Source organism: Myxine glutinosa, chromosome 1, assembly GCF_964187855.1.
Source record: "Myxine glutinosa chromosome 1, kmMyxGlut1.1, whole genome shotgun sequence".
Taxonomy (NCBI): domain Eukaryota; kingdom Metazoa; phylum Chordata; class Myxini; order Myxiniformes; family Myxinidae; genus Myxine; species Myxine glutinosa.
In genome coordinates, this window is record NC_136261.1 from 153,451,690 (window position 1) to 153,471,658 (window position 19,969).

The 19,969-nt window shown below is 43.5% G+C and overlaps 1 protein-coding gene across 4 annotated transcripts in view; it reads left to right on the forward strand.

Moving 5' to 3' along the window:
- LOC137429950 (G2/mitotic-specific cyclin-B3) overlaps positions 1-19,969 on the forward strand; it is a 118,480-nt gene that overhangs the window by 54,435 nt on the left and 44,076 nt on the right. For 2 of the 4 annotated variants that reach the window (XM_078778698.1, XM_078778696.1), the window contains exons 4-8: positions 1,867-1,974; positions 8,929-9,029; positions 16,699-16,834; positions 17,364-17,453; positions 17,726-17,818. In XM_078778698.1, the coding sequence (XP_078634824.1) occupies positions 1,867-1,974; positions 8,929-9,029; positions 16,699-16,834; positions 17,364-17,453; positions 17,726-17,818 (528 nt within the window). The remainder of the gene's footprint in view (positions 1-1,866; positions 1,975-8,928; positions 9,030-16,698; positions 16,835-17,363; positions 17,454-17,725; positions 17,819-19,969) is intronic. The other 2 variants (XM_078778709.1, XM_078778703.1) reach the window with 1 other exon arrangement.

The window sequence follows — 19,969 nt, forward strand, 5'->3', positions numbered from 1 at the left end:
AATTGGATGAATGAGTGATCTTTATATTGCAGGCACCTGCAACTCACCACAGGTGAGTTCAATTCCAAAGTAAAGGAGAATCACCCGCTCGCAATCTATTTATTTCTAACAACTTCTAAAAGGTGCCAATAATATTGTCCGGGCCATTTTTGGATTTCTGTGTGGAATAAGATAAGATTGAGTAGTTTTTTCAGCTTTTTAAATTTTGTTACACTGCAAACTTAAGAAATGCATATGTAGATACCAAAATATTTTTTTATTTCAACAATTTTCTGGAAGAAATGGTGCATTATTTGAAAAAGGTACGAGCATGCCAATATTTTTGGCCTCGACTGTATCGAAACTTGATGCCAACTCTGGATAATGGGCTGTGAAACTCGATGCTGATGGTCAGCATACCTCCTGTGATCACCTAATGGCTGTTCATATCGCCGAAATTGAGTTCACATTTGGGTGACCCTTCCTCCTTCACAGCCACTTTGAATGAAGGCACGAGTGGTTCTAGTTTATCACGATGTAGATCTGATTTTTCTGTCCCTGTATTTCTTGAATCAGCTGATCACTCACTGACTATTCTGACGTTGTGGTGCCTATTACTCGGTGTGCATCAAGGATTGTAGTCCCTACCACTAGATGTATTCCACACAATGTCTTGTTCAACCAATTGTACCACTATCCGCTCGGGCAGAATGGTTAAACCCCCGGCTCGTTTTGAGATGGCTTTTTTTTTTGATTGTTCCTGTATTATTGCTTTATTTTTTATTTTTTAAATGCTAAAATTTTTTTTTGGAAGGGTGGATATGTAATATATATGTTGCAGATTCCTCCTCCCCTGCTCTGCAAGCTGCCTCCCACCACCCTCCCCATCCCCACTCTTCGTGCTGCCTCCCGTCACCCTCCCCACTCCTGTTCTGCATTCAGCTTCCCATCACCACCACCCCCCCCCACTCCCCACTATGCGTGCTACCTCCATCCTCCCCCCTCCCAATCGCTATGCTTGTCACCACTCCGCCCTCCCTGCCCTCTCCCCCTGCCCCCCACCTCTGTGTGCTGCCACCCTCCCCTTCCCTTCCCCCATCCCTGCTAAAGGTGCCACCCCCGGCCTCTCCCTGCTCTACATGTCATCTCCCGTCACATCTCTGCCTTGGCAACCCGCTGTGCTCCCCTTGGTATTCCCACTGCGCGACCCCCTTTTCCATGCTGTTCTCCTCCCCTCCCCCCCTTCCCCTTTCACGGCACCCCTTTACCACTGCACCTTTTCCCTTGGCACTCCCTCCCCCTTGTCCAGTTAATGTCTACCTCAGTGCACCACCTCCTCCACTACATGCCCCTCATCCTCCGAATCCCCTTCAACCACTGTGTGACCCACATCTTTGCTTTCTGCTGTGTGTTTCTACTTACTTTTGCCTTTTCTTATTTTTTCATTTGTTTGCAACTCCTCTGTTTTTTTGCATTCACATGACTGTTGCATTATTTAATTAATTATTTACTTATTTAACCAATCATATTACCTGTTATTAATATGTTAAATACTAATAAAACGTTTCAAAAAATAAAATATTTTGTTCCACAGTGAATTCTGGGACACTGTACTCCTGTGGCCTTTAATTTTTCTTATGTGGCCTTTTACTGAGATCTAATGTAACAGTGGATTGCCATCGAAAGTGGGTGGAGGCAGATCCATGAATGCATTCGCATCAAATTCGTGTGTGTGTGTGTGTGTGTGTGTGTGTGTGTGTGTGTGTGTGTGTGTGTGTGTGTGTGTGTGTGTGTGTGTGTGTGTGTGTGTGTGTGTGTGTGTGTGTGTGTGTGTGTGTGTGTGTGTTTTAATAAGATGATTGTTTTTTTGTTTTTTTTGTATTCTAGGATGTAATGTCCAGCAAGAGAGCCCGAAAGTCGCCCTTCGGTGCAGCAAAGAGATCAGCTTTGGGTGACATCACGAACCAAGGAAAGGTAGAAGAAGACTGTAATAAGGTAGATTGTTGCAAATTATGGCTTCTATCTTGTGTATATGTGTATTGCGAACCATGGTGTCTCATTTACGGTGGCCGGTTCCTGTTCTGTGTTTGAAAGGCTGCTGATTGGTTATTTTGCGTTTTCACTTCTCTTTTCATTATGCAATATATTCAGATACTTTAATGGCATTTCAGGTAATATTTAAAATCCACATGAACATCAGAATTAAAGTACATTTAATACAGATCTTCATGGTCTAACAGAATTGAAAATAGCTATATTTTGCCCTTTATTAATTTTTTTTTCTTTTATTTTTTTGACAAATCCAACCTCAGCTACTCGTTGCACCACCATTTTGTGGTGGGTGGCACAAGTAGCTCAACTTTGGCTCTGAGTGAAACCAAGTGTGCAACACAACCTTCTTAAAGTCGATTAAGTAATTTAAATTGGTTGATCAAGTTAAACTTGTCCTGTCATTAGGGACAGGTACTTTTGCTAGTTTTATATACAACAACAAACAACAGGCATTTTAAGGCCATTTTCCCTGCAAGAGCGGGGGTTAGCCTTGCGGTCCCCATGACAATCTTCTCCATTTTGCCCTATTTTCTGCATCCCCCATTGTTAACCCTCTTGACCACATTTCTTCTTCGACCATCTTTTTGCCAAGTCTTTCTCGGTCTTCCCCGTCCTCTACTTCCCTCTACATTCATTTCCATCACTCTTCTCAACCAGTCACTTTCATCCTTCCTCAACACATGACCAAACCATCTCAAACTGTTTCTCTTCACAGCATCATCACAGGCTCGATTCCCATCAGCTTTCGCAATTCATCATTTGTCTTCCCCTCTCTCAACGATACTCCGCACATCCACCGAACCATTCGCATTTCCACCCTTTCCAGCCTTCGTTGCTGCTCTACGTTCATTACCCATGTCTCGCTCCCATAAATCATAACACTTCTCACACATGCAGCATACACCTTTCCCTTCAGCTTCAACGACACTCCCCTCCTCGTCAGCACGCCACTCAGTTACCGAAACTTCTTCCATGCACATCTCACTCTAGCAACCGTTGCTGAGTCTGATCCACCTTCTCCATTCAGCATGTCTCCTAGGTAACAAAATGTTTTCACACCTTCCAGCTTCACACCGTCTCCAAGATCCAACTCAACATTTCCTCCATCTGCAGCTCCCTCTGTGCACACCTTACACTTGACTGTAGCTGCCACACTGGTTAATGACCCTCTCAAACCACTACATTTTTGATGAACCCACTCAGCGCACATTGTACATTGAATGGCATTCACTCCGACACCCTTCCTGCACACAGCACACAGCCACTTCCCACCTTCGTTTTTCCGATATTCACCTTCAGACCTTTTGTCTCCATACATTCCTTCCACTTGCTCATCTTCTCTTTCAGTCCATCCATACTTTCCGCAATCAACACCAGATCATCTGCATACAACAACTCCCACGGTAAACCCTCCTTTACGTTCCGAGCCAGCAGCTCCATCACAGCTACAAATAGTAGTGGACTTAGTAACGACCCCTGATGCACTCCCACCTTCACCTCAAACTCACCACTGTTCCCGTCCTTCGTCCTTCCGGCTGTGCGCGCACTTTTGTACATTGCCATCACTACTCTGATCAAGTTTTATATATAATAGGCAAATGCTGTCTGACTGTCCCACCCTGGAACACAGAAATGGTCCTGAGAGAAAATATTGAGTAAAAGTTGCTTCAAATTAATGCAACTGTAATGATTTCAATTACAAACTCCTTTAAGATAATGAGTTTGATTGACATCAATCCTCCACGTCATCTACAAAACAATAATCACATATTGGCAGGTGATCATATAAAATGTCCTCTGTGTAAAGGTAGCCATATAAAGATGCGTCATTTAAACCTACCAGCTCAAATTTGGTCACAAAAGACAGACAGTTCCCTCGCTCTCAGACCAACCCTCTTAATAGGCACATTGCTTATATCACCACCAGAGAGGGAACTACAACGGATCTTAACCTTTATTTCATTAAATTCACCCATCATTTAGAATTCCAGCGAAGCACGCATGGACGTAATCCATACTACCGCATATAAAACACACAGATAAACATCGTTCATCAGCAAAGAATAAAAACAATCTACTGCCCCAAACGGTCCGGCTTCCGACTCTCTCATCCGGCTCGGGTACGGTAGCCGACAGAACCGATCTCAGAATCAACAATGTTGGACACTGCTGAGAGACTAGGGGAAGGAATCTCCTTCAGGCCCGGGCCCCAGCGGTTCCGCACGAATCGGGACGCCATCAGGCAGTGGTGGTCCCGAAGAAGAAGAATCAGCAACTGTCTCCAGAGGAGACAGTGCAGGAGTGTTGAGCGTATCCAGCCCCGCCACATGCCCCTCACTCATGCCCGGACATGGATCCGCACCACAAGGAGCTAGATGCGGAACCGATACGGTTGCCGTGCGTCTGTCCGCCATCCGAATATGGGCATATTCCGGATTCGCCTCCAGCACGTGTACCCGATCGACTAGCGGTTCATACTTGCTATGTCGGACCATCCGTTTCAAGAAAGCGGGTCTGGGTTTGGATAGCCAACCTGGCAAAGATTGTCCACTCGCACTACGCCTTTGATAACGAAACATTCGATCGTGTGGAGTTTCATTTGTAGCAGTGCAGAGGAGAGTATGTATAGCATGTAAAGCTTCGGGTAACACTAAACCGTACTGATGAGAGCTCAAGCCCCGGGTTCTCAAAGTCATTTTCACGGCCTTCCAGACAATAGCATTAAATTGTTTGACCTGTCTGTTCCCTTGCGGATGATGCGGAGTAGTCCGGCAGGCGGCGATGCCCTGCTCTAGAAGGAAGGTCTTCACCTCATAAGACATGAATGCAGCTCCCCTGTCAAAATGCATGAAAGCCGGTTATCAGAACAGTAGAAACAGCTGACGAAGCAGCGGATGACTGTAGCGGATGACATGTCAGGGCATGGAAACGCAAATGGAAATCCTGAATACTCATCTACAACCGTGAGCATGTATCGATGCGGGCCTGACGAAGGTAGAGGTCCCTTAGAATTGATACCCAACCTCTCCCAAGGACGGCCGGCTTGAATAAAAGTCCCCATCGGCGGCTTATAGAAACGACGCTTTACTTCAGCGCACACCGAACATGAACGGCACATGCGTCTGACGTCGTCTACCGAGAAAGGCAGGTTACGGCAACGAACAAAATGCGCGAGACGAGTCACTCCAGGATGACAGAGATTTGTGGATAACTCGCAGATCGTCGGACGTTATGCCCGCACAGACAGGTTTAGACAGGGCATCGGCTGCCAGATTATCGTGTCCTGGGTGATAGATTATGTCAAAGCAATACTCCGCCAATTTTATCCGCCATCTAGATATCTTTTCATTCTTAATGTGTTGTGCATGCCGATGGTTGTACATAAATGCCACAGACTGCTGATTGGTCACAAGTTGAAACTTTTTGCCTAAAAGAAAGTGACGCCATCGCCTGATCGACTCCACTATGGCGTATGCCTCCTTTTCGATAGCAGAGTGTTTACGTTCACTGTCGCTCAAGGTGCATGAGAAGAATGCCACCGGCTCCACCGGCCCCCCCTCCTCCCCCGGGTCAGCGTTGCTGCAATCGGAGGCGTCTGTTTCGACTAGGAAGGGTATTGTCTCGTCAATGGAGGTCACACAGGCACCTGCTATGTTTTCCTTCAGCTGCTAGAATGCGGCCTTTGCATTAGTCATTAGAGGAAAAGCCTTGCAATCCATAAGAGGGCGAATCCTTTCCGAATAGCCTTTGACCCACCGAGAATAATGGGCAAATAACCCTAAGACACGGTGCAGAGATGCACGATCACATGGAGCCGCCATGTCGAGCAAAGGGCACAGTCGCTCGGCATCTTGTTTTATCTCTCCTCCGGACACTGTGTACCCGAGCTGATCTATCGTCTGGGCCGAATATTTACATTTTTCCTCATGGAAAGTCAGATGGTACTGTTGCTCTACCCACAGGAATCTGCGCAAGTTGGCATCATGGTCTTCCTGATTGTGGCCGCAAACCGTTGCATTGTCAACATACACAAAAATGTCTTTCAATTGCTCTTTAGCAATAATGTCATCGATGGCACGCTGAAAACAAGGTACACCGTTTATTACGCCGAAAGGGGTGCGACGAAATTGATAGAGCCTTTGGCCAGATTCGAACCCAGTATAGGGACTGTCAGACTCACGTATCGGTATCTGATGGTATGCACTTCTTAAATCCAAGGTGCTGAATACGCGGCACTGGGCCACGTCCCGTATCATATCATCCATTTTGGGCAATGGATATGTGTCAAGCTGTTTGAATCTATTAATAGTCTGCGAATAATCCACGACAATGCGCTTCCGATGATTAGCCGTATGCACCACGAGCACCTGGGCCCTCCACAGAGAACTACTAGGCTCTATAATGCCCTCCCGCAGCAATCGTTTAGTCTCATCAGCATTGAACTGTGTGTCAGCGTGAGTGTACCGTATAGACTTTATGGTCTGCGGTTTGCAATCGGCAGTTAAGCTAGGAAAGAGAGCAGCGGGCTCGATAGCCATTTCGGCCAGACCTCAAACAGAAAGAGTGTTCTCCCTGACTCCGAATTGCATTTCCAACCGCCCATGTATATGCAAAAAATCATGTCCTAGCAGCACATCGGCGCATAAATTCAGCATTATCATGAGTTTTACATCGGGATACACCACATCATTGACGACCAAATTAACAATGCACATTCCCTTAGTGCACGCCCACAAGCCTGCAGATGCCATGTAGATTCACCACGTAGCTGGGCCGACCGTCCATCAGTGCTGCTGGACCAGCGCTTGACAGACATCAGCCGTGTCGATCAGGGCATCGGCAGTTTTTCCCTCGACGAGCCCCGGAAGCACCGCGCTGGAGAGGCTAAGAGACATGGCCGGCTCCGCGAAGCGGGCGACCCGCAAAGTGTTGGTTCCCGCGAGGGTAGTACGTCGCGTCTTCGTCGAGCGACAAACCTTCACAAAGTGTCCTTTTTGTTTCCCACAAGTATGACACGGCGCTTCCGTGGTGGGACAAAGAGCCCGTGCGTGCCAACGATTTCCGCAGAAGTAACACTTTGCGTTCTCGGAAGGGGAGGCAGCAGCAGTAGTACTCAGGCCTTCCTCTTCAGGTGCCAGCGGAGCGTCGGTTGCTCCTGGAGCAGCCACAGCGACTGCAAGGCGTTGCTCAGAAATAGGAGCCATCTCCGTGTAAGCCTCAGCGGTTGCTCCCGCTGTTATGTAAGGCCGCCCGTACACTTCTGAGTGAGTCTGAGCGAGCTGCAGGACGCAAGCTTAATCGTAAGCCTCTTGGAGAGTCATAGCTGTCTTCTCGTAATCTTAGCCAAATGGCGGGTGACGAGAGGCCAGTCACAAAGACGTCTCGCATCAAATCATCAGTTATCTCAGCGTTTGTTCGAGCTTCAGCCGTGCAGTCCTTCACGAGTCTTCTCAATTCCTGAAGATAACGTTCGAGAGGCTCGGAGGGATCCTGTCGCCGAATAGCGAGCATGTGTCTCGCATACAAAGCACTACGAGGTTTTACGTACATTTCTCTCAAAGCCTCCACAGCGGTATCATAAGTCTCACAATGTGAAATTTAGTCGAACATGGTGTTGGACACATGACAGGTGAGTACAGGTTGTTTTTGCTCCCCGGTAATCTCCGGCACCATGGCAATATAATTAGTCGATGCACGATGCCAGTGTTCCCATTGGCTCGCAGCATCCGTCACCTGGGGGTCCCTGCAGAACTTCTCGAGTCTCAGTAACTTGTCCATGGAACTTGAGCGAAGGAGATGATTTCAATAAAAAATGTAATGATTTCAATTACAAACTCCTTTAAGATAATGAGTTTGATTGAAATCAATCCTCCACGTCATCAACAAAAAAATAATCACATATTAGCAGGCGATCATATAAAATGCCCTTTGTAAAGCAAGCCATATAAAGATGCATCATTTAAACCTACCAGCTCAAATTCAGTCACAAAAGACAGACAGTTCCCTCACTCTCAGACCAACCCTCTTATCGGCAGATTGCTTATATCACCACCAGAGAGGGAACTACAACGGATCTTAACCTCTATTTCATTACAGCAACGATGGAAATTTTTTTTTCAATCAGACTAAAAAACAAACAAACAAGTAACCATGGTGGTGTATAGGCAACGAGCCGCTGCCTCTATTGCTTCCGAATTACATATATCTTTCCTGTTAAGAAATATGTAACCTCCCATATCTGATTTCTTTCCTTTTTGTGTTATCATTACCACTGTGGGCTTCTGCTAGTTATTAATACCAGCTCCAGGCCCACTTTTTGCCCCCAGTCGCACCGCGGAGCGAAAGGGGCACTATGGTTTTCCCCTCAGTCCGTCTGTGAGTGCGTACGTGCGTGTGTAAGCGAAGGACCGCATTCGAATTTGGTGTGTGGGTGCAACCCACGTCAAAATCCAAGATGGCCGCCGCCATGTATGTCTGATGCCATGTATGTCTGAACCTTGTGAGCTGAATATCTTGAAAAATAAGCGAAGTACCAACTTCTAATCTGGTGTGTGGGTGTATCTCGGCACAAGGAAGAAGGCTATTGAAAATTGGGTCGCCACGTCAAAATATGCAATTTGCAAAATGAAGCATTAATCTCAGTTACCTTATCTGGGCATTTATCGATGTGAATAATGAAAATTATTTTGTCAAGATGAAATTTTTCTTGCCACTGCACTGCCTGGGTCCTTGGCGATTAATGTGGTACCAATTTTGAACTTTGTATGACCAGTGGTTTTGGAGATGTGAAACTGACAGACATTGGATGTTATGTAGATTATTATATGAGTATTATTTTCTTCCCACCTCCACTCCCCTTGGAAACCAGACACATTTTGTTATGCTTTATTCCATCAGCCTCCAATCCTGGAAACCAAACATGATTTGAAGACAAGTGGCCGAGAACGGAAAAGGGCTGGAGACCAGTCCTCAGATGACAATTTGCAAGTGGCTGCCAGGTTTGCAATTTTATTTCACTCCGTTTTGTTTTTGGAAGGATTGATTCCTTCATTGTATGCTCCTAGGTGCAAGGAGTAGGAGTGATGGAGTGATGGAGTAGGAGTAGGAGTGATGGAGAGCGAGCAGTGAATTTATCTGATGGAAAATGGTTCTCTGAATCTAGTTGATGGCTTTCATTATTACCCTGCGCTCGCGAAGCGAAAAGCAGGGTTAAGCATTCAGTTGCGTATGTGTGCCGTGTGCCGTACGTGTCTGCATTTTAAAAATTCATTTTCTCGGCAACCGTTGGTCCGATTGACACGAAATCTTACCATAGAAGCACCTCCTTCTGTAGATTTTTTTTTATTCATAATTATGACGTCGTAGGTCATGTGGTATGGGCGCCATCTTGGAAAAACGTTGCACCTCTATATCTCCCAAACCATTCAATGGAAAAAATTGAAACATGGCTCATTGTCAAGTACTCACCATGGGGTATAAGATATGTTGATGTTGATGGTGATGTCATCTGTGCCTTAATTATGACGTCATAATTTGACGAGTACAATGCTTGATCTGATCAGTATGAATAAAACAAAAATTCCTCCAACTGTTAGACCGATGGACACAATTTTCAGAATATGTGCAGCTCCTCCTGTAGAATTTTTTTAAATGATGATTTTCACGTCATCGGTCACGTGGTACAGACGCCATCTTGGGAAAAAATCGACAAAAGTTGCACCTCTATATCTCCGAAACCGCTCCATGGAAAAAATTGAAACATGGCTTATTGTCAAGCACTCCCCTTGGGGAATAAGATATGTTAATGATGATGTCATCTGTGCCTTCGTTATGACATCATAATTCGACAAGTGCATCACATATCCGATCATTGTGAATTTTTTTTTTTTCTCAGCAACTGTTGGTCTGTTGGGCACGAAAATTTCGCCATAGGAGCGCCTCATGTAGAATATTTTAATGATGATCATGACGTCATAAGGTCATGTGGTACAGGCGCCATCTTGGAAAAACTTCACACCTCTATATCTCTGAAACCACTCCATGGAAAAAATTGAGACCTGGCTCATTGTCAACTACCCCCCATGGGGAATAAGATATGTTAATGATTGTCATCGGTGCCTTAGTTATGACGTCATAATTCGACAAATACAACACTTATCCATCCGATCATTATGAATTTTTTTTCATCAACTGTTGGTCTGATGGACATGAAATTTTCACCAGAGGAGCGCCTCCTCCTTTAGAATATTTTAATGATAATCATGACGTTATAGGTCATGTGGTACAGGTACTATCTTAGGAAAACCGAAAAATGTTGCACCCCTATATCTCCAAAACCGCTGCTTGGAAAAAATTGAAACATGGCTCATTGTATAGAACTCCATAATTAGGGGGAATAGGTGTTGTTAACGATGACATCATTGGTGCCATAATTATGACATCATAATTCGACAGGGACAACGCTTAGCCTGATCAGTTTGAAATGTATTGAGCGTGATCTATGCAACAATTTTATGAGAATATAAATTTATGATGTCATCGCTCACGTGGTCTGGCAGCCATATTGGATCAAAGAAAAACAATGTTCAAAAACAGAAGATTTGGCTCACAACATGTTGACTGCGCAGGGTAAGTATTCTATGAATACCATCTAGTTATTATTTATTTTTGCATCGTCATAAGCAACGGTGCTTGATTCTGTGGATGCTCCAAGGTTCAAGCACCCATGGGGAAATATCAGGTGGTCAGCATCAGTGGTGTATCGAGGAAAAATGACGCCTCGGGTGGGATGTCAAATTTTCGCCTTTCTAAATAAAATGGTCATTTGCCTCCTTAGCAGGCAGTTGTTGTGACTGTGATTCACCTCCGAGCCTCCAGTGAGACAAACTCTTCTATCGCAGCTTAAAACTCGATTGACTCGTCTAATTCACACTCAATTGAGATGATGGCTAAATTACCGAGCCAAGAGTGCCTCGTTGTGGATCTGAGGTAACAAGATCTTGGTTTTAGTTTGGAGATGCCCTTCTCGCACACAGTGAGGAATGTCCTCTGTGTGATGAGAAGGTTAGGGAAAAATTCCTTGAATCCCCACTTAACATATTTTAGGATTTCATGTGCCTTCCATTCCATTGTTTCCTTCACGGTGGTTTCCTTGTACATTTTGATGTTGAGTAAGACGATGACACTCCTTCTGTAGCTCACTGGCGATGATGGCACCATATGTCTGTGATATGGGGGATTTTCATGGCAATGTTACTTACTATCGTTGGATTGGTTATTATGATTGTTTGGTTATGAAGAAAGAAGGTTGTTATGATTTCTCAGATATTGAAAGCAATTTTATAAGTGCTGAATTCTGTGTGTGTGTGTGTGTGTGTGTGTGTGTGTGTGTGTGTGTGTGTGTGTGTGTGTGTGTATAAGCACATATAACTTTCAAAATGTCGTGATAATCACTTGCACATTGTAACAAGATAAATCTCAACAGCTTGCTTGAGCAAACTATTTTAAAACATTTGCTCGATTACCACCTTCCCCTTAAATTTTCCTCAATGTACACATACGGGTTGATACTCTTCAAACCATTGGCTGCATAAAGCAAATAAATATATTGAAATGTATTTGCGAGTGATTTATTTCACCAAATATAATGCCTGCAACTTGTAGGGTTAAAAAACAAAACATTTGTTATCGATAAAGCTAATATGGTTTTAGGTTGTATTGGTACGAGGATAAATTATAAATCAGTAGTTGGTATTTACACTACAGGAACTTAGTGAGGCCTCCTCCAGAATATTGTGCAGTTTTGGTTACCACATCCGGGGAAGGATATAGCTGCCAAAAAGAGGGCTCAGTGTAGGCCTAATATATTTATCCTGGTACTAGCTAGATTAAGCTATCAGGAACAGCTTAAGGAGATAGGACTTTGTACATTAGAAAGGATGTGATTACAAGGGAATCTAATAGAGATGTTTCGGATAATGAAGAGTATAGATAAAATGAATAGCCCCGAGTGGGCTGACTGGCATCTCTTGAGGTTGTAGTTCAGGCCTCCGCGGATTTGTGGGAACCACCCTGGGATTCCCCCTGATATCCGATGTCGAAAAATCTAAGACCAAACGATTCTGCGGACCATCGAACAGAAGGGCTGTATCGAGTGTCGGAGCAATCATTTGGTAAATAAGGGACGAGTTGCGATCTGAAGTTTGGGGGGTTTGATCTGAAGTCTAGAACCCCCCCTCCCTCCCCCATGATCTGAAATCGAAACATCGAAGCGTGAGCGATTGTGCGGGATACTGTCCTGTGTTCATCTGTCAAGTTTCAGAACAATAAGCCAGGTGATAAGATGAGCAAAAATATCAAAACGTTAACGGACAAACAGACATCATGACCCATTTTATAAGTTAACCCCTTTGAGAATCGAGATGAGATGATCGAACAAGTGCAGTGGAGTTTAGAAGCAGAATAGATAGTGATAGGTCCAGTGGTCAGTCTGAAAGTAAAGAAGATCAGCGTTAGGACAGCAATAAGGCAGAGGTCTTTCAGTCAGAGTAGTTCATGTATAGAATGGTGTCCCTAGAAAGGTAGTGTCAGCAGAAGAGTAAATAGGTTTGAATTGGAATTTGATGGGTACCTAGATGCGTTGGAGGTACAAGGGTACAGGGATATTGGTAGGCAGCTCGCGTGTGAATGGGTGATAGTATATATCCTACAGGGACATGAGAATAATATACACTACATGACCAAAACATGCGGACAACCCTTATAATTAGTAGATCTGGCTGTTTCAGCCATAACCATTGCTGACAGGTACAGTCACGTGAAAAAATAAGTACACCCCATGTAAAGTTTTGACTTTTTCAACATATTTCAACATACAGCTATTTGATCTTCATTTCAACAATATTGAGAGATAAAGGTGATATAATATAACAAATATCATGAAACATTTACATTTTGTAGTCCATTGTATAATTTAAATAAACATAAATGCAAATTTCGCATGTGGAAAAAGTAAGTACACCCCTACATTTATCACTACTTCAAATACCTAAAATTAGAATCAGGTGCACCAGCTAAGGTGCAAATGATTAGAACATCGTTAGAGAGGATCTTGGAGGAACCTGTCTTATTTAAACCTCAGACATTTAGTTTGGTTTGCTCTTTGTTGTTGAAGTGTGCGGCATCACCATGCCTAGATCAAAAGAGCTCTCTGAGGCCTTCAGAAAGAAGGTTATAGATGCCTACGAGTTTGGGAAGGGATTTAAAAAGATCTCCAAACAATTTGAAATCAATCATTTGACTGTCCGAAAGATCATCTACAAGTGGAGAAGATTCTCAACAACTGCCAACTTGTTCAGGCCAGGCCGCCCCAGCAAGTTCAGCCCGAGAGCAGACCGCAAGATGCTTGAAAGAAGTCTCTAAGAACCCCCGAATGTCATCATGAGACCTACAGGTAGCTCTTGCCACTGTTGATGTCAAAGTGCACGAGTCTACCATTAGAAAGAGGCTGCACAAATTTGATCTGTGTGGGAGGAAACCAGGAGGAAACCTTTGCTGTCCAGAAAGAACATCAGGGCAAGATTAAAGTTTGCCAATGAACACCTTGGCAAAGACCAACACTTCTGGAACAATGTGCTCTGGACAGATGAGTCAAAGGTAGAGCTATTTGGCCACAGTACCAGAAGACATGTTTGGCGAAAACCAAAGACAGCATTTGACCACAAGAACCTGATACCAACTGTAAAGCATGGTGGTAGAAATATTATGGTTTGGGGCAGCTTTGCTGCATCAGGGCCTGGGCAGCTCACCATCAGAGAATCCACTCTGAATTCTTCATTGTACCAGAGGGTGCTTGATGATAATGTGAGGCCATCTGTCGGAAAGTTGAAGCTCAACCGAAGGTGGACCTTGCAACATGACAATGACCCTAAACATACCAGTAAATCCACCAAGGAATGGCTGAAAAGAAAGAAATGGAGGGTTCTGGAATGGCCAAGTCAAAGCCCGGATCTAAATCCCATCGATATGTTGTGGGGGGATTTGAAATGAGCTGTGCATGCAAGAAACCCATCAAACATCGCACAGTTGAAAGAATTCTGCATGGAGGAGTGGGCAAAAATTTCTCCCAGTCGGTCAGAGACTCGTAGACAGTTGTAAGAAACGCCTTCTTGAGGTTGTTTCTGCCAAAGTGGGCAATACCACCTATTAGAGCCAAGGGTGCACTTACTTTTTCCACATGCGAAATTTGCATTTCTGTTTATTTAAATTGTACAATGGACTACAAAATGTAAATGTTTCATGATATTTGTTATATTATATCAACTTTATCTGTCAATATTGTTGAAATGAAGATCAAATTGCTGTATGTTTAAATATGTTGAAAAAATGAAAACTTTACATGGGGTGTACTTACTTTTTCACATGACTGTATATATAATCAAGCACAGCCATGCAATCTCCATAGACAAACATTGGCAGTAGAATGGGCCGTACTGAAGAGCTCGGTGACTTTCGACGTGACACCGTCAAAGAATGCCGCTCTGCGTGGCACCATTCCTTGGAAGGAACGTCAGCTGCTGCCTGCTAATCTGCGCTCGCTACTTTACCAGTTATGCGAATGTTATCCAAATTGCTGTGGTGCTTAAATCTACAAACCACCCTCGACTGGCCTTCGACGTCTTCTTGATCAATCCCTCACCTTCCTGCTCTTTTACATTATCAAATAAACTCTGCACCTTCACCATAATTACTGCCTGGCTTAAAGGCTTGCTGCCTGCTGATTCATATCCTCAATAAAAGTCTCTTCATCATCACCATTAAACTGCTTCTAGATCTCATTGATTTTGTAGCCACTACGGGAGTCGTGGACTGGCTAGATGCTCTCAGGTTTTCTTTGTTCTTTACAATTGTCCCTGCAGACGACTCACTTCAACCAATTTGGTACCCAACAGTGGTGGCACCAACACCAGAATCGATCTGCCTAAACATGTTTACTTTCGGCTTCAGACTGATTCTTTTTCTTGATGCTTCCGGCATAATTCCCAAGGCTTTTGGCACAATTACCAACATGGCAGTGCACACAGCAGGAAAGCAATGTGCAAGGTTATTGGTTGAGGGGAGGCGTGCTGAGATGCGTGCACCGATTGATTGATTGCCAGTGATGTCAACACTAGTTGTGCTTATGGTTGGCGTGGTGCATTCAAACTTGTTACGTATTTCCTCCCCAAACCCCGGTTACGGTGCACCTCAGAGTCTTGAGAGCGAACACGGCAGAAAGATTTGTTATTTTTGCGTTTTCTAATAAACCATGGTAAAACCACACCAATGCAATTGTAGAACAAAACAAGTAATTGTATTAAGAACTCTCACATACACAATAATAACACTGAAAGAAAGTACCATGAAAATGTCACTTGCATCAAATGAACAATACATATGATGGTACCAACATCCCCCAATGCTCTCAAAGCAACAAACTCACGATACGCCAAATGTGAGTGGAATGTAACATTCCCCAAAGTCCATGCACGGATCCCCACGCTGGTTAAAGTTCGACGTCGTGCAGGACGGCAAGGAATAGGCAGGTTTCAGGGTGCGTGCAGACGATGAGTTATGAGGTGGGAGGTCGGGCAGCTTGCGGCACTGGATAACAATCCCCCAAAACGTGAGTGTAATCCATGCCTCACGTCCACCAACGATTAAGCCGATATGGAAAACCAACGGTGATCAACACGATGATGCCGATATAGGAATCCCAATGACAAAACAAGATGCACCAAGCAGGTGTTCTCTTCGAGGACAAAATGGCGTATCGGCCTGTTAATAGAGGGGCTTGCCCCCCCCCCCCTCCACAATATAAAACCTGAAGTAATAAAAGCTTGGTAATAAAACCTGACTCAGGCTTAATTGCAATCACAATATGTGACGATGTCGTGGGCAATCCCTTTCCTGGGAAGCCTCAACTCATTTGCGACCAATATCAAAAAAATCCGCTCGCAGCCTCGATGCGACTCTATGGCTGTATCTCTCATGGCCATCTCCTCTCTGCCTCTTCCGGTTTGTTTCCCGCGTCTTTCTTTTTCCTTCACAAACACTTATTTTCACCTTTTACTAAAGTCATCTCCATTCCATACAAAAATCTGAACAACATTACCTGAAACTAAAAATCCTACAAGTATATAATAACAACAAAGGTGTAAATGAGGGATCCGTAACACTTGTAACTGTTGACTTGCTTGATGGATTTAAATTTTTTTTTTTTAGGTAATTAAAAACTGAATATTTCATTCCTGCCAAAGCGAATCCATGCAAAGTGGGGTCGCATACTGTGGGGTAACAATATATGCCACCTTCCTCCTTCCCCCACTGAGATTGGGATGTGACCTTATATGTGTTTGATCTGGTGTTGGTGAAATGCAGTCATTATGGGCTGAATTTTCCTCTTGCGTCAGTTTTTTAATTATAACAAACTTTTTTTTTTTTGTGACATAACTTTGCCATTTATTAGGCTAATTCAAGTGTAATATAGGATTACAAAAAAAAATTGCATCAAAAGTTATTTTTGTAAATACATGTTTCAAATTTGGAAAAAAACCAAACAAAAAAAAACACAACTTCATTTTAAAATGACAATCCTTGTTACCCCTCGCTCATTGTTTCATGTTGCAGGGTTAATGTTGCTGATAGTAAGGATAGGGAGCAGAAAAATGAAGAACCACGGGAAAATATTCTCGTTGAAGGCTCATCGAGTGAGAAAGGCGAGGTGGAAAAGGCGAAAGAGCAATGTGTGGAAGACGAAGATGAGGTAATGTAGGCATTTCGTAATTGCTGCGGAGTAATTTTCCATTCACAGGGTTGTTATCTGAATTATTTGCTTTGTCTCCATGATGTCTCAGTACTTGGTGAACGGCGGTCTTTCAATCTTTCAATAATGATTTGGCATACTATCACAGTTGGCATGACCATCACATTGTTACGTCCGTAACAAACGCATGTGCTGTTGACACGGCATTGGCAGATATCCAGTCAAAACATTTAGAATTACAACAAAACAAGTGAATTGTAATAGTATTATCTCAAACCTGAGACTAACAATGGTGCTGAATATTATCAATCACTCACCGAAATGATTGTACCAAGGAGTTGCAGAAACTGCTGCACTGGGAGACTATGGCGCATTATTTAAATCACATCTATTGCAGTTTTGCATATTTGCTTCGTCTCCTGAGTTTTATTTCTGCACAATCTACCTTAGCCAATTTGTGACAGGTAGAATCCCTGATGTTAATTGCACTGAAGATTAGTATCCTTCTAACATTACTCTATTCACTCAGATTGATGACGTTGATGCAGAGAACATTAATGATCCTAACCTGGTATCTACATACGCTGTGGATATTTTCCGATACCTGAAAGAGAGAGAGGTAAGGAGGAAGAGTAATTGTAGATTTGGTGATGTAGCTAATCATACCTTTTTTTTTTCTTTCTTTTTTGTTCTTCACAAATTTCCACTTTAAATGTAATTTGGGGTAATTGTGATGTCAAAAGTAAAGTTCTATAACTGTTGTTGCCCAGGAAGATTTGAGTTGTGCTTTGAGAGTCGGACAAGGTTGTGCAATAATTATTTAGCTTACTTTGATTGTTATTTTTGGGGGGTTTTTTTCCATATTTTTAATTTATTTTATTTTATTTTTAGGAGATCTGCACAGTTTCACCATATATCCATCGACAAGAAGAGATCAATGCAAGCATGCGTGCCATCCTCGTCGATTGGATGGTGGAAGTTCAGGTAATGTAGCAGGGCCGAGCATCAGAGGCAGCGACTTGGAATACCATCCCACAATAAAGTTGCTGACCGAACTGTTGGATTTTTAAAATGGATGGAATTTCCTGACTGTTGTCGAGGCTTGTGGAGGGAAAAACAGTCAATCGGCATGTTGCAGAAAGATACACCACAGTGTTGACTTGGATCCGTGGAAAATAGCACTGTATTAACCAGCCCTTGAGACCACCTTGCTTTGACCAGCATTCTGGTGGATTATGTCTTCGCTAGCTTAAGAATGGTGATTTCTGATGGTGAGTTTTAGGAGTTCTATAAGCTGAACCTCCTCCCAGTTGCCACTTACACATGTGGCGTGAAGGATTTTTGAGCCAATCCTTTTGGAGGAAGAGTAAGAGCTTGGGATTTTTACTGCATTATGACTGGCGTCTTAAAAATAAATAAAAACTTGTGTAATGGGATTTCTCCCTGTCAAAAAAAAAAAACTGCGACTGCCTCCCTGCCAAAGTGCTGTTCTGCACAAGGTAAAGTCCTTGACCAAATAAGACTTTTTCAGGAAAGTAGGTTGATGTGTAGGCCAAGAACAAGATTGGTCCTTGTGTGCTTCATTGCAGCACACTAGTCAAGATGGAGTAAAGATTACACTTTCGGTCTGCAGCAATGATGGATCCTATCACCGCTTATGACAAAGAAAATGCTGATTGCTCTGTAGCTTATGGGATCAACTTTATCACCTTTCTTGTGGTTATAGTTAATATTGACAACTTTCTGTGATTAAGGCAAATCACTATTTGACAACCCTTCAAAAGAAGAGAACATGGGATATAGAGAGCACAATTTTTGAGGGTTGAAGCACTACTAGTTTTGTCAGATCCATTTCCTGAGAATATTTATATTGGCCAGGAAGGTCTGTGCTTGTAGGCAGAGGTGAGATGGCCTGCATATGGTGGAGGGTAATGACAGGAAGTGATAGATGAGAGAACAGTTATTTCTGTAAAGGTATTGTTTTGGATTAGTTACTATTTATTTATTTTATTTATTTATTTTGAGGAGAGTCCAACATGAATCAATGCTTCACGAGTGAAGGGACAGAAGAGAAATGTGTACCATTGACATTTGACCAGTTGCCACTTCACTTTTGAAGATGAAGTGTGCCTCTGCCGACTAAATTTCCGGAGGCATTATGTTTTTGGGTTGTCGGTCCGTCTGTCTATGCATCTGGATGTCCGTGATAGGTTTTCATTACTGCGATAACTTAATGGTTGAAGGGAACTAAGCCACACTTGGTAGAATTATGTATGACGCAAAGATGAACCGATTAGATTATGGCATCAAGAGGTCAGAGGTCCCGTTCGGTAAAAACGATGTTACTGCGCTAGCTTGTGAACCAGTGATTGGATTTTGACCACACTTGCCACATGTATATTTTATAATGCAAAGATGAACTGATTAGATTTTGGGGGCCAAAAGTCAGAGATCATGCCAGGTAAAAATGTTATATTTGGGAACAGGTGAAGGGATTTAAGTCAAACTTGGTGCAGGTATGTTTAATGATGTAATAATGTGGGCGGAGGCATATCGGTCGATGTCGCAATGTTGAAGAGTGCCGCTCCAGTTCGTTTTTATTTTTCAATTGATGCAAGGCTTATGGAGGAGCTTTTAAATGTAGTACATGCAGGGCAGACATTAGTAGATGATGCACAGAGCCTGGTGTTGGCTTCGTGGTTAGGGTGCCGGCTTAGGATCCTAGGATCCTGAGTTCGAATCCCGGTCAATTGCTGAATTAACACCAGGGGGGTTGACTCAGCCTGTCGTCCTTCCGAGGTCGGCAAATTGAGTACCAGCCCAGTGGTAATTCCCTGTGTGTCGTAAGAGGCGACTAACAGGGTTGGCGGCAGGAAGGGCATCCGGCCATAAAACATTGCTTCAAAGAGGGGACCAAGGTGCCCGAAAAAGGCCAACCCCTGCTCTGCAGGGAAAAATGGCCTCCAAAGGTGGTTCTGCACAAATCTAACCAATTTGAACCTGGATACCAATCATCAAAAGCCAACATTTCGATGGGAACACCACCAAGCAAACTCAAAGGTTGGGGTTTATCTTTGGGTGAGCCCGGTGTTGAGTTTATGTACATGTGATGTTCAACACATTTGTTTGAGATAT